This window comes from Ylistrum balloti, unplaced genomic scaffold, assembly GCF_031769215.1.
Source record: "Ylistrum balloti isolate Yb309-2 unplaced genomic scaffold, AGI_CSIRO_Ybal_v1 Utg370226, whole genome shotgun sequence".
NCBI classification, from domain to species: domain Eukaryota; kingdom Metazoa; phylum Mollusca; class Bivalvia; order Pectinida; family Pectinidae; genus Ylistrum; species Ylistrum balloti.
The window spans coordinates 985,892-1,001,283 of NW_026782188.1; the positions used below are offsets into that span (position 1 = coordinate 985,892).

Sequence of the window (15,392 nt, forward strand, 5' to 3'; positions counted from 1 at the left end):
TTTGTAACAGAAAGAGACACACAAAAACTATGTTTGTAACAGAAACAGATATACAAAAACTATGTTTGTAACAGAAACAGACATACAAAAACTATGTTTGTAACAGAAACAGACATACAAAAACTATGTTTGTAACAGAAACAGATATACAAAAACTATGTTTGTAACAAAAAAAGATATACAAAAACTATGTTTGTAACAGAAACAGATATATAAAAACTATGTTTGTAACAGAAACAGACATACAAAAACTATGTTTGTAACAGAAACAGATATACAAAAACTATGTTTGTAACAGAAACAGACATACAAAAACTATGTTTGTAACAGAAACAGATATACAAAAACTATGTTTGTAACAGAAACAGACATATAAAAACTATGTTTGTAACAGAAACAGATATACAAAAACTATGTTTGTAACAGAAACAGACATATAAAAACTATGTTTGTAACAGAAACAGACATATAAAAACTATGTTTGTAACAGAAACAGACATACAAAAACTATGTTTGTAACAGAAACAGATATACAAAAACTATGTTTGTAACAGAAACAGATATACAAAAACTATGTTTGTAACAGAAACAGATATACCAAAACTATGTTTGTAACAGAAACAGACATATAAAAACTATGTTTGTAACAGAAACAGACATACAAAAACTATATTTGTAACAGAAACAGATATACAAAAACTATGTTTGTATCAGAAACAGACATACAAAAACTATGTTTGTAACAGAAACAGACATATAAAAACTATGTTTGTAACAGAAACAGACATACAAAAACTATATTTGTAACAGAAAGAGACATACAAAAACTATGTTTGTAACAGAAAGAGACACACAAAAACTATGTTTGTAACAGAAAGAGACACACAAAAACTATGTTTGTAACAGAAAGAGACACACAAAAACTATGTTTGTAACAGAAACAGACACACAAAAACTATGTTTGTAACAGAAACAGACATACAAAAACTATGTTTGTAACAGAAAGAGACACACAAAAACTATGTTTGTAACAGAAACAGACACACAAAAACTATGTTTGTAACAGAAACAGACATACAAAAACTATGTTTGTAACAGAAACAGACATACAAAATCTCCTTCTAGAAAGTTTTATTTTATCCTCAGACTTTGGTAAAGTTGCTGGTTTTGATGTATGACTTTCATACTTTGTGTTGATGCATGGTTAATCCTAGTGGATGAGAAAGCTCTATAGTAACTGAAAACAGATCATTTGATAAAGGGCCTACTGTAATGATGTTTCACTTACTGTTACTTAGATTGTCCAATTTGTCCATGAACACGCCAATTATACCATACACAATAGATTGAATCCGAAGCTGTTCCTGTATGGCAGGTTCAACAGCCATCCAAGGGTTAAGGAGTTCTCCTGTATTCTGGGACGTAGATGTCACTAAGCTGTAAGAAAGAGATGTAGATGCCAATGTAAGTTAAAATTGTCATCTGTCCCTGTCACATATCAGTATAATTCTAGTCCCTGTCACAAATCAGTATAATTCTAGTCCCTGTCACATATCAGTATAATTCTAGTCCCTGTCACAAATCAGTATAATTCTAGTCCCTGTCACATATCAGTATAATTCTAGTCCCTGTCACAAATCAGTATAATTCTAGTCCCTGTCACATATCAGTATAATTCTAGTCCCTGTCACAAATCAGTATAATTCTAGTCCCTGTCACATATCAGTATAATTCTAGTCCCTGTCACAAATCAGTATAATACTAGTCCCTGTCACAAGTCAGTATAATTCTAGTCCCTGTCATCAATCAGTATAATTCTAGTCCCTGTCACAAATCAGTATAGTTCTAGTCCCTGTCACATATCAGTATAATTCTAGTCCCTGTCATCAATCAGTATAATTCTAGTCCCTGTCACAAGTCAGTATAATTCTAGTCCCTGTCACAAATCAGTATAGTTCTTATCCCTGTCACAAGTCAGTATAATACTGGTCCCTGTCACAAATCAGTATAGTTCTAGTCCCTGTCACAAGTCAGTATAATTCTAGTCCCTGTCACAAATCAGTATAATTCTAGTCCCTGTCACAAGTCAGTATAATTCTAGTCCCTGTCACAAGTCAGTATAGTTCTAGTCCCTGTCACAAATCAGTATAGTTCTAGTCCCTGTCACAAGTCAGTATAATTCTAGTCCCTGTCACAAATCAGTATAATTCTAGTCCCTGTCACAAGTCAGTATAATTCTAGTCCCTGTCATCAATCAGTATAATACTGGACCCTGTCACAAATCAGTATAATTCTAGTCCCTGTCACAAATCAGTATAATTCTAGTCCCTGTCACAAATCAGTATAATTCTAGTCCCTGTCACAAATCAGTATAATTCTAGTCCCTGTCACATATCAGTATAATTCTAGTCCCTGTCACATATCAGTATAATTCTAGTCCCTGTCACATATCAGTATAATTCTAGTCCCTGTCACATATCAGTATAATTCTAGTCCCTGTCACATATCAGTATAATTCTAGTCCCTGTCACATATCAGTATAATTCTAGTCCCTGTCACATATCAGTATAATTCTAGTCCCTGTCACAAGTCAGTATAATTCTAGTCCCTGTCACAAATCAGTATAATTCTAGTCCCTGTCACAAGTCAGTATAATTCTAGTCCCTGTCACAAAGCTGTTTAATTCTAGTCTTCACACAGATATCAGTTCAGCTTTTGATATCCCAATGACACAGAACATGTTAAGAACACCACCGCCTTGGCACACTCACTTCATGAGTCTGTCTGGGTCTGCAATGACTGAGAAGAGGTGCGAGTTGACCTGTTCCCACACTGTCCAGTTAAGAAAGTTTGGTAGTATCATCTCCTCTTCAGTCGTGCTGTTCTCTATTGTGATAAGAAGGTTAAATATCTCGCTGACTTGTTCACTCAGTTGGGTGATGTTAACCACTGTGCTTGTAACATCTACAGTGTAATTCTGTAATATAAGGAAGAATACAACAACCATTTTTAATGTGTGATAGACTCTTCTGTGAATTTGCAGATTACATATGTAAAATATTTTGGGATATGCCCAGAAAGGCATATGTACCAGGAGAGTTTGATTTGTACAACATTTCTATAAAATTCAAACTTTGTTGAAATCACAGTCAAACACTAAATGATTAATTTTTGTAATGTTCTAAAATTATTCTAAAATTTAAAGGTTAAAATTTTTATTTGATTTAAAATTGGCTTCACATGATTTCTTTTTGGTTTGTTTTGTTACATTATCAGCTGTTGTTAATTGTGATGAAAGGACAAGACATGTCTATTCAGTTACAGCTTTACTTTCTAAACAAATATTAACACCAATAGAGAGTTCAGAGACTGACCAGTAGACCAAATGATATGGCCTGGTAGGCTGCAGCTTCTGTCTCTAGGGCCGTCAGATTGAGGGAACACAATTCTGTGTGGAAGTCACTCATACTGAAGGTAGAGCCAGGTACATCCAGGGGGAGATCACTCAGCACACAGAAACCCTCCCAGGATTCCACCATTAATACATTGTTCACCTAGGAAACAAATATGTATCAACCGAGTTACCCTGATACACAATAATGTAAAAAAAAAACCCAAACAATCAAAAATATTGAATTACTAATCACAGAACAATGGACTATGGCTAAAGATGATAAAAATCCTATGAAAGTGAAGAAACAATATTTACCTGCTTTGAGTGATATATAGAATTGAAAACAAGAACAGCATACAGATGAGGAATGTCATCAGCCAGTTCCATTAATTTCTGTAAAGTGGGGAAGCCCTTCAATGCTGCTAGAGGATCCTCTGAGGCATCTACCCATATAACAAATAACAAATTAAAGATATATGATGCTAGGCAATGGATGAATTAAACAACATGTAGTTTATAGGTACAACAGGCTACTTATCCATCACAAAATATCATTTTATCAAACCAATAATAGTTTCCATTTATCTCTTATTAACATTTCACCCTTACTTACATAGTTTTACACTACAAAAGCAATTTTACTGACTTTATCATATTAATTTATGAAGCCTACATCATATCTTCTCGGACAGAGCTTCTGGACAGCTGTTCAACATTTTAATATTGGTGTTGTTGCCTACCTATACTTTGGGTAAGACGCTCCTTGGCAGTTTTAACATAGAAACTAATCATTTGTAACATTGACTCCATCTCTGGTATGGATTGCAAACTAGAGAATGCAGAGTCCAAACCCGGTTCTTGTAACCTGAAAGTTAAGTTGTGGAAGTGGTCACAATTATACATATCTTAGTGGAATCGAATTTTCTTATTTTACTAATCAGTATGAACTGCATTCAAACAAACTTGTCAACATCAATCTATGCTTGAGGTATGGAAAAACTCTGACTTAACAATGATTAGATCATATTGTTTAACCTATTTAATTTTTTATCAGTTTTTTGCCTCAAAATAAAAGAAGACATAGTGAATGGAATTTTTTTTCTAAACAAGAATATCATGTTCTCTTTCTCAAATCTGCCGGTAATTCAAGATTATGTTCTCTGAAATTTATTTACTTCCACATGAGTGAGAAAAGTATATATCTATGTAAATGCTCACGACTGCAAACATTCATTCTCTCAAATTTTGCCTGACACATTTAGTTTAAATATAGCAGAAATTAGAAAAAAAAATCGAGAAATCCTTCATCATCCAACATGAAAATTTTGGCCTAATATGTTTTTTAAGACCTACTGTGCCAGATTATCCATGGTAAAGGCACTAGAGAGTTCCCCCATGAAACTCTCTAACTGTCCTATGTATAGTGTTATGTTCATCCAGTTCACATTGCCCCCAATTGTAATAACAGGAGGGTGCATGATGAGGCTCTCCATCAGACTGTTCACAGTATCCTGGTCAGCCATAATGATTGAGTAGTTTACCGACACTAACCCCGGAGGTGGTGACATATATATAGCAAACTGAAAACAAGAGAAAATACTAGATAATCATAGCAACAAATCACTCTAGTGTTTAATATAGCAACCTGAAAACAAGAGAAAACACCAGACAATCATAGAAACAAATCACTCTAGTGTTTAAACGCCGAGAATGAAACAATGACCATTCCCGCCAATATTTTATTAAACTCATTTCATTTAGAAATGCTGTCTTATGCATTTACAGTATGGACAAGCACAATACTTAATTGAAATTGAATTATCAATAACTTGATCTTAGGGATACAGATTTCAGAAAAAAAAATGTAGTGACCAGAAAATGAAGTTGAATATTTAATCTTGTGTGGCATGTATCAGTATAAAAATATCGCCTTATCATCGCATTGTTTATATATTCCACCTACAAAAAAAAAAATCTCATACTTTCATCAGAAACATGTGTCACTCTGGTTAAGACTACAATCTGTTGTTTTAAACAGTGCTAAACTCTTTGTCAGATTATTATACAGCCATGGCCAACCCGATGTAACACTAAGGCTTCTCAATGAATATACTTAACACATACTCTCACTTACGGTACCAACAACCAGTAAGCTATGGAGTTATTTCTGTACACATTTAGCAAGCCATCAATTTCTGACTTACCACATCTGAAAGTCCATCAACATTCTGTATTATTTCCTCAAACATTTTAGTGATGTTGATATCTAGTCCACAGATGGAAGAATACATTTGACCAAGGTCAATATTGTTACCAGGTGGAACCTTGAAAATCCCTTCAAATATGGAACGGTTTGTACACAGCTGGTCTAAATTGTTCATGAGGTAGTTAACCTGGAGAGACAAAATAATTGATATTGTTATAAAAACCTCGTAGAAAATACAGATGTAGTAGAAATTTTGATCAATACAGTTTTATTTTACATAAGTTCAGAATAAAAACCTTTAGACCTAAAATTCATTCTCACCAAATTTGTATCTGTCATCATTGCTCGAAGTGTCTCCAACACTACAGAGTTAACATCAGGACCAGCGGCAACATTATCCAAAATTTTGTTGAGCTCTGCTGAGCCAAGATATGCCCTCAGATCTACTGAATCAGCTTCTAAAACACAGAATAATCATCAAAACTTATGTGCATGTACTATCAACCACTATCAAATTTTCCCAACATCATATGAAACTTTGTCAAACAGTTATAGAAATTAACAGACAATTTCATATTGAAAGATAATGTTTGCATAATTACCGATAGTAAAAATCAAAGTTTTCACAAGAACGTATAGAAACATTGTTAGTATTAAACAGCAAAACGTTTTCCAGAAGAAAATATATTTAACATCTTAGAATTAATTCTCTTCACATAACCTCTGCACAATGGCCAACACTATCATATATTTCTATATAGAAATTCGAATATAACAAATACGATCAGCAAATTCATAACTGACTGAGAGAATACGAGGTAAGATAACTCCAGATAGACTTTCTTCCACAGACAGAAGGACACCCTGATTTCAGTATATCATAACACACCATTCTCCATCCAGGCTTTATCTTTTCAAGTTGTATTTTCATGACAGTATGGAAATTGTTTTCTAACCAAATAAATAATTTGATCGGGACCCCAACTTCGATATGGCCAGTGTCATCGTTCCCCTGGTATCATATCTTCAGTACAATTATCACACCAAACTGAGGTTCCAAACACTCAGATATACATCTACATACACAAAGAGGTAACTGACACAACCTTAATGTTATACTGCGATTCAAAAACACTCCAATAGAAATGAATAAATACCAAGTGGAGATAACTCTGACACAATCTTTACAAAATACTCTGGTTCAAAAATCTCCACTATGAACTCCTATATACCAATCGGAGATCATGGAGCTGATCTGTACACAGTACTGTGATTCCTAACTAAGATATATATACATACATACAAAAAGGAGATAACTTAGACAAAACCTCGACAAAATACTGTAATATTGTCTGTGATCCATATCTTCATTTCCATATTGACAAACTGAATTGTACATATGCTTCACATCCACAAACTACTGTTACCATGAACCCTATATCATATGGATACTGCATGCCTTTCCATGCAGTAGTTAAAAATATTGGACCAAATGTGCTGGATTAGTTGGCAATGTGCCATGTTTTATTGGAACTGGTTTCCACTGCTTTTATTTGCTACAATGTTTCAAATAAAACAAAATGTTAAAAAACCTTAAATCTTACAGTCAGTCAGAGGACAGGTAAATGACAGTTATGCATTCAATAACAGTTAAATGGTTGAAATCAACTTCTTTTTGAAGTTTTCATGTGATATCCTGTATGACGTCACTATTACTGACACTAACACATCAAAGCACATTAGAAATGTCATATTAAACAGTAACAAGATCATGCAGTATAACAATTTCTCATGAAAATAGAAACAGTTGATTCCAGATTCTATTAAAAAAAAATATCCACACCTGTTTTCCACAAACACAGTACATTATGTAATAAATATTCAATGCTTTATAACCTGGTTTTCTGAGAGGTTTCTTTAGTATAAACTTACTGTTGAAGTAGGTGAGATGTTTGATGATGAACTGTAGAGAAGTATGCAGTTGGTTGGTGTACACTGCCTCCATGGCCCGTATCTCTTGCATTACAGTGCTCGAGTTCCCAGGTAACAGCATGTCTAGTAACATGTTTATCATGTCTGACTGCTGTAACCCACTGCACAAAAAAGCACAGAAATATGTCTTCATACGGACAACAAAATGCGTCAATCACGGATTTATCATTGATCAAACCATTAAAAAATCACTCGTGCCTTAAGATAATTTTTTTGCTTACCCGTTGAGGTTGCCCATGCCAGTAATGGTTGATATGAGTTCTTCCCATGTCATGTTCATGCTGTAACAGAAAGTGACAAGTTTAAAATAACACAAATATTTACGTATCTGTACACAAAACACCAATCACACAATCTCATATGCTATGATAACTAACACAAAATATCTATAAAGTAAGTGAAACATCCCACTTTATCTTACAGAAAGGCACGAGGAGATCTTATTGAACCTTATATAAAATACATGGATTATATGATATAGACTCTTACAATTTTGTAAAGTTATGAAGAGATGAGGCATCAAGAGTAGTGACCAAGAAAACATTAAATGGCATTATATTTCCACAACAAACTGGGACATCTCCATGGATCAACAATCTTACTACCATTTCTACAAAATTGTAGAATAGCCTTCTAGAAAGTGAAGAGTTGTCCCCCAATATTAAGACTTTCAAAAGCCGTGGGACAAAGTTTGGAAAATCCAGGACATTTCTTATATTCTTAAAGCAACCATGGTGATAAGTGAATGTAAAAATGTTAAGTATAGAAAATAAATCTATAATTATAGTTGTTCAGTACTGGAAAAGTACTAAAACTGTACCTTGCTGACTCCATCATTGTAGATATTCTTGTCATGTCAGGCAAACTGGACATCAACATGGTAGACATAGCTTGTTCCAGACGTGTAAAATTTATAGTCATTATCATATCGGCCACTGCACTTTCTCCACTGTATAGCTGCTGCATTTGCTCCATGTTGGACACCATTCCATCCCAATCAAATTTATCTGGTACTCTGACAGTTGAATTCGGCTCAAAATACATAGCCACCTGGAAAAAACATCGCAATATCATGGTACTGTATAGCTGTCAATGCAGTCAAATAAGGAAACTTTAAGTGAATGTTTTAACATGGTGTCTTGTGGAATTGGGGGTTGTAGTTTTCAGACAAATGATCCAGGCAACCCTGGGTGTCATATCTTTGTTTTCACTGTTATGTGCAATATTATAAACTAATTCATCATGTGTATCTACTCACAGACTTAGATCTATATCCAAATCTGTAGTTTACTTGTGAAGTGATCCCAAACATACATGTTCTTTACAAGCCTCCTAGAATGAGTTCTAGTGTTGAATAATCATATTTAATCAATGATTAGATTTGGCTGCCATTGATATGTGTTTTTAATCAATTATTAAATCTGACTCCTGTTAATAAATGATATTCAATAAAAAATTACATTTGGTGTTGGTGCTATTAATCTATAAGTGATAGTTAGTCAATAATTAGATTTGGCTCCAGTTACTATTCAACAATGCAGCAGTGATATTAATCAATATTTGGTTGCCTTTATGAATTCAATGCCTACGTTGTAGGAAGAAATTAGTTTAAAAATTGAATATTTGGTCCAGTGTATTTGGGATCAAATTGTAATGGTTATATGAATATCTCTATATGTCTACAATTCATTAAGCAGCTCTCGGATCCTACACGAATATAACCATATTTATAATTCATTAAATGGCTTACAGATCCTATTAGAAAGATTTTGAATGTATTACAGGTCATCCTGAGTAGGTAATAAGGGGGTTAAATACACCTACTTGTTGCATCATTGCTTCAACGTCATACGAGGCAGTCATGCCGACCACAACCTCAGTCCAGTTGATATTACACAGTGCAATTTCCATGTCCATTACGGGCACGCTGTCCGGCATTCCCATCTTCTGTAGAGTGTGTTGATCACACATTGTCTGGACAGGATCTGGGGAGCTCATTACCTCCGTCAGCTACAAAAAGAACGCACCATATAGTTGTAAGATTGTGGTTAAAAACATGAAGTGTTGACTCAAGAGCTCAACAACGATCGTACCGTTATCTATTTCATGTTCAGGGTTGTTGTTTTTTTTATAAAGTCTTGAAACGAGGGTAAAACACGGACAAAAGAACGACTTACAAGATACCATTGCAACAAACAAGATAATAAGACTTTGTGTCCAGAGGGGCATGAGAGTCTGCTTCATTGAGGACATCCGCCATGTAAAGAAACAGACTGTTTGTGGTTAATAACGACAAAGTAATCCAAGATGAGAAAACGGGCTATAAGGTAAGACATTTTGTCGAAAATCTGTGGGAGTTGCATACACACGTCACCGTGACATACAGTCTGTGATGATGAGTTGCTATGATTAACGTAACCACAATTAGGCATATTTTTAAAACCACATAGGTTTGTGTAGGACAAATGTATTTTCTCCATACCATTTGCGAAGAATTGGGGTTCATCATAGTTGTCATAATTTCTGGCATGTAATTGATGACGTATTTCATCAGCTTGCCTGTATCGCTGGATGGATCCATCATCTCTGTTGAAAACAAGGAAAATATAAGGTTGTACTATAAACAATACCTTACGCTTTCATATTTATTTTTAAAATCCGTCATTAGCATTACATGTATGAAAACTTACTAATACCATAAATATATTCATACGTGTGCATAAAAACATTACATTAGTGAACGTCACAACAAACTTAAGCCTAGTGTCTACATAAATCAAAATACAACATGACGTCAACATGTACCAACGGAATATACCACAACATCAACACACAACAACAGAGTTTACCACAATGTCAACACACAACAACAGAGTTTAGTCAATTATAGAAGAGACATACCATATGAAATGTGAAGTTAATTATAGAAGAGACATACCATATGAAATGTGAAGTTAATTATAGAAGAGACATACCATATGAAATGTAAGGTTAATTATAGAAGAGACATACCATATGCAATGTGAAGTTAATTATAGAAGAGACATACCATATGAAATGTGAAGTCATTTAGAGAAAAGACATACCATATGAAATGTGAAGTCATTTAGAGAAGAGACATACCATATAAAATGTGAAGTCATTTAGAGAAGAGACAAACCATATGAAATGTGAAGTCATTTAGAGAAGAGACATACCATATGAAATGTGAAGTTAATTATAGAAGAGACATACCATATGAAATGTGAAGTTAATTATAGAAGAGACATACCATATGAAATGTGAAGTCATTTAGAGAAGAGACATACCATATGAAATGTGAAGTCATTTAGAGAAGAGACAAACCATATGAAATGTGAAGTTAATTACAGAAGAGACATACCATATGAAATGTGAAGTTAATTACAGAAGAGACATACCATATGAAATGTGAAGTCATTTAGAGAAGAGACATACCATATGAAATGTGAAGTTAATTATAGAAGAGACATACCATATGAAATGTGAAGTCATTTAGAGAAGAGACATACCATATGAAATGTGAAGTCATTTAGAGAAGAGACAAACCATATGAAATGTGAAGTCATTTAGAGAAGAGACATACCATATGAAATGTGACGTCATTTAGAGAAGAGACATACCATATGAAATGTGAAGTTAATTACAGAAGAGACATACCATATGAAATGTGAAGTCAATTATAGAAGAGACAAACCATATGAAATGTGAAGTCAATTATAGAAGAGACAAACCATATGAAATGTGAAGTCATTTAAAGAAGAGACAAACCATATGAAATGTGAAGTTAATTACAGAAGAGACATACCATATGAAATGTGAAGTCAATTATAGAAGAGACAAACCATATGAAATGTGAAGTCAATTATAGAAGAGACAAACCATATGAAATGTGAAGTCATTTAGAGAAGAGACAAACCATATGAAATGTGAAGTCATTTAGAGAAGAGACAAACCATATGAAATGTGAAGTTAATTACAGAATAGACATACCATATGAAATGTGACGTCATTTAGAGAAGAGACAAACCATATGAAATGTGAAGTCATTTAAAGAAGAGACAAACCATATGAAATGTGAAGTTAATTACAGAAGAGACATACCATATGAAATGTGAAGTCAATTATAGAAGAGACAAACCATATGAAATGTGAAGTCAATTATAGAAGAGACAAACCATATGAAATGTGAAGTCATTTAAAGAAGAGCCATACCAAAGGGAAATGCATCATTACAATGTATTGATAATCTAAATATAGCACCACACTTGTTCTGAGAGGAAAACAATTTACAAATGACTTGGTGTAGGTAAATTGGAAGCCCCAGCCAATGGAATCATTAAGAGGGTCTATTGAGTCGTATGATTGGTTAAAAAGGTACTTAATCAATTAAAAGGTAGTTTTGATTTTATTAAACACATGTTATAGAAATACACAGAAAGTGTGACGATACTTACTTTCCATGAATTCAACTTGTTGTATCGTAGAGTCCATTTGTGTGTAGACATTATATAACATCGGACCCATCATGGACCAAAGGGGCGTGTCCTCCATCATAGGTCCCATCATAGTAACCATATTCGACCAGCTGTCAAATAGACATCAAGTAAGCAGGTCTGTCTATCAATGTGTTATAAATGTATTGTACTAGCTCTGTATAACATCCACATCAGATAATGCAAGCTTTGTTTGAAAATTGGGACAGAATATCATTCTTGTTTCATGTTATTGATAAAACTTACACAGAAGGTAAGACCATATGTGATATACTTACGTATTGTTCAGTATCGTTTGTGTGATTACTTCCTGAATCCACATCCAGTTCTGTTCAGGGAAGTCCATGACCATTTCAACACCATATTGCTCCCAAATGTAGGTCGGAGTTGCCAGATTTGATAGTCGTGTTGAAAGGTTCATCGCCACCGGATACAGTTCTTCCATAGTCAAACGAGCATCGCCAGTACAGTTATATCCTTCCAAGGACATACCAAGCTTCTTAAAAGCATCTGCCATCTTTAATATCAATAAAAGAAGGATACAGATCACCAATGTTATGGGAAACTGCCAGTTCAGGGTTATTTGTCATCAGCACATTTTTGAGAAGGTCAGAGGTCAACTATAAGGGGGACATAAAGTAAGTAACCATTTAGATATCAATATTTAGTGTTTATCCGGACTGCATTTCTGTAGCCAGGAGATCTACACTCCAACACCATGAATGTTTATGTTAAATCAGACTTTACGTTTGTTGAAGTTTACTTTGGTAAAACAAAAATCGTTTTGTATCGCTTCGATATAGGGAATCTATAGCTTAATTGGTTTAGCAAATAGAAGGTTCCAGGTCCGTTTCCTATCACTGTAAGAATGTGATCTTTGTAACAACATTTCATACCAGTTGTGACATTTCAAGGACCACAGATCACTCCTTACCTCGTTTTCAATGGATGTAACATTGATGGTGTCACGCATTGTCTGAAACAATGGGGAGAAATTCGTTGCGCACATTAGAGCTTTCGTATTTGCTAATTTTTGAGGATCCATATCGGCCATCAGCTCTCCTAGGGCATGCTCACACACAGCCGAGAAGTTTTCTGGGGCTCGCAGCATCGCCTGCATAGTTTCAAAAATAGATATGTGATAAAAAGTACAGACAAATGGAAAATTATCTTTCCCCGGGAAAACGGACGTGATAGCTGAGATAGATGCACAACTTTAGGCTAATGACTCAGTTATACATCCATCATTGTTTTAAATTTGAAGTCACGAACAAGTAATCTTAATACTCACCGTCAATACTTGTGGTCTAAAAATGGCGTTCATGATGACATATGTATCTGTACTGTCCACCTGGGAGTTCCTCAGCAAAGAGTTCATATTAACCATAAAAAGTCCAAACGTTAGATCCGTTTCCTTCTTGATATCTGTATAAGATCAACATTTAAGATGTACATTTTTCTTTTTGCTAGTGTTTTGTTTTATAAAAAGTAAGTGATATCAACCAACAATGTAACTTTTACAATCAACATCACATGATTTTATCGTCTGATTCGAAAGAAGACGAAAGAAGATTAAGAACAACAAGTTTATGTAGTGATGTATTTTTGAAGTGTACACTATATGTTTCCATTTGGAGATAGAAGCTTTTTTTATATACAATGTCCAATGGTGATGAGGGTTCTAACGGACAATTTTATTAAGTGCCATCTTACTGAAATGTTATAACACTCCATCCGGTCACATACTATTGACAACAAGCTGACCAGTTTACAGTTTCACGAAGCAGAAAAGAGTAAAACTTGGGTGGGTGGGTTTTTCTGTAGTACTCGTGATGAATTTGCTTTGTGGTTTTCGTGCTTAAATTTCTGAATGTTTTAACTTACACTTGTTGATTTCCAAACACGTTTTCGTGATTGTTTAATTGTACTTCTGGAAGTGCTTACTTGCTGATTACGTTTTGGTGTTTGTTGATTGACTGAGTATGTTTTGGTGTTTGTTGATTGGCTGAGTACGTTTTGGTGTTTGCTTACTTGCTGAGTACGTTTTGGTGTTTGTTGACTGGCTGAGTATTGAGTACGTTTTGGTGTTTGCTGACTTGCTGAGTACGTTTTGGTGTTTGCTTACTTGCTGAGTACGTTTTGGTGTTTGTTGACTGGCTGAGTATTGAGTACGTTTTGGTGTTTGCTGACTTGCTGAGTACGTTTTGGTGTTTGCTTACTTGCTGAGTACGTTTTGGTGTTTGTTGACTTGCTGAGTACGTTTTGGTGTTTGTTGACTTGCGGAGTACGTTTTGGTGTTTGTTGATTGGCTGAGTACGTTTTGGTGTTTGCTTACTTGCTGAGTACGTTTTGGTGTTTGCTGACTTGCTGAGTACATTTTGATGTTTGCTGACTTGCGGAGTACGTTTTGGTGTTTGCTGACTGACTGAGTACGTTTTGGTGTTTGTTCACTTGCTGAGTACGTTTTGATGTTTGCTGACTCGCTGAGTATTGAGTACGTTTTGATGTTTGCTGTCTGGTTGAGTATTCGGTACGTTTTGGTGTTTGCTGACTGGCTGAGTACGTTTTGGTGTTTGCTGACTGGCTGAGTACGTTTTGATGTTTGCTGACTTGCGGAGTACGTTTTGGTGTTTGCTGACTGACTGAGTACGTTTTGGTGTTTGTTGACTCGCTGAGTACGTTTTGGTGTTTGCTGACTCGCTGAGTACGTTTTGGTGTTTGCTGACTGGCTGAGTATTAAGTATGTTTTGGTGTTTGCTGACTGGCTTAGTACGTTTTGGTGTTTGTTGACTGGCTGAGTACGTTTTGATGTTTGCTGACTCCCTGAGTATTGAGTACGTTTTGATGTTTGCTGTCTGGCTGAGTATTCAGTACGTTTTGGTGTTTGCTGACTGACTGAGTACGTTTTGGTGTTTGTTGACTCGCTGAGTACGTTTTGGTGTTTGCTGACTGGCTGAGTACATTTTGATGTTTGCTGACTCGCTGAGTATTGAGTACGTTTTGATGTTTGCTGACTGGCTGAGTATTAAGTACGTTTTGGTGTTTGCTGACTTGCGGAGTACGTTTTGGTGTTTGCTGACTGGCTGAGTACGTTTTGGTGTTTGTTGACTTGCTGTGTACGTTTTGTTGTTTGCTGACTCGTTGAGTATTGAGTACGTTTTGATGTTTGCTGTCTGGTTGAGTATTCGGTACGTTTTGGTGTTTGCTGACTTGCTGAGTACGTTTTGGTGTTTGCTGACTTGCGGAGTACGTTTTGGTGTTTGCTGACTGACTGAGTACGTTTCGG

General features: G+C 35.0%; 1 protein-coding gene across 1 annotated transcript in view; it reads right to left on the reverse strand.

The window, feature by feature from the left end:
* The window catches only part of LOC132551915 (uncharacterized), an 80,027-nt gene that overhangs the window by 48,814 nt on the left and 15,821 nt on the right, over positions 1–15,392 (reverse strand). Inside the window, exons 11-27 of the mRNA XM_060216059.1 lie at positions 13,398–13,531; positions 13,041–13,220; positions 12,385–12,623; positions 12,068–12,198; positions 10,075–10,178; positions 9,417–9,602; positions 8,413–8,642; positions 7,814–7,873; positions 7,533–7,693; positions 5,922–6,058; positions 5,599–5,787; positions 4,748–4,974; positions 4,135–4,259; positions 3,710–3,837; positions 3,375–3,554; positions 2,772–2,977; positions 1,289–1,437 (exon numbers count right to left, since the gene is read on the reverse strand). Coding sequence (XP_060072042.1) covers positions 1,289–1,437; positions 2,772–2,977; positions 3,375–3,554; positions 3,710–3,837; positions 4,135–4,259; positions 4,748–4,974; positions 5,599–5,787; positions 5,922–6,058; positions 7,533–7,693; positions 7,814–7,873; positions 8,413–8,642; positions 9,417–9,602; positions 10,075–10,178; positions 12,068–12,198; positions 12,385–12,623; positions 13,041–13,220; positions 13,398–13,531 — 2,766 coding nt within the window. The remainder of the gene's footprint in view (positions 1–1,288; positions 1,438–2,771; positions 2,978–3,374; positions 3,555–3,709; positions 3,838–4,134; positions 4,260–4,747; positions 4,975–5,598; positions 5,788–5,921; positions 6,059–7,532; positions 7,694–7,813; positions 7,874–8,412; positions 8,643–9,416; positions 9,603–10,074; positions 10,179–12,067; positions 12,199–12,384; positions 12,624–13,040; positions 13,221–13,397; positions 13,532–15,392) is intronic.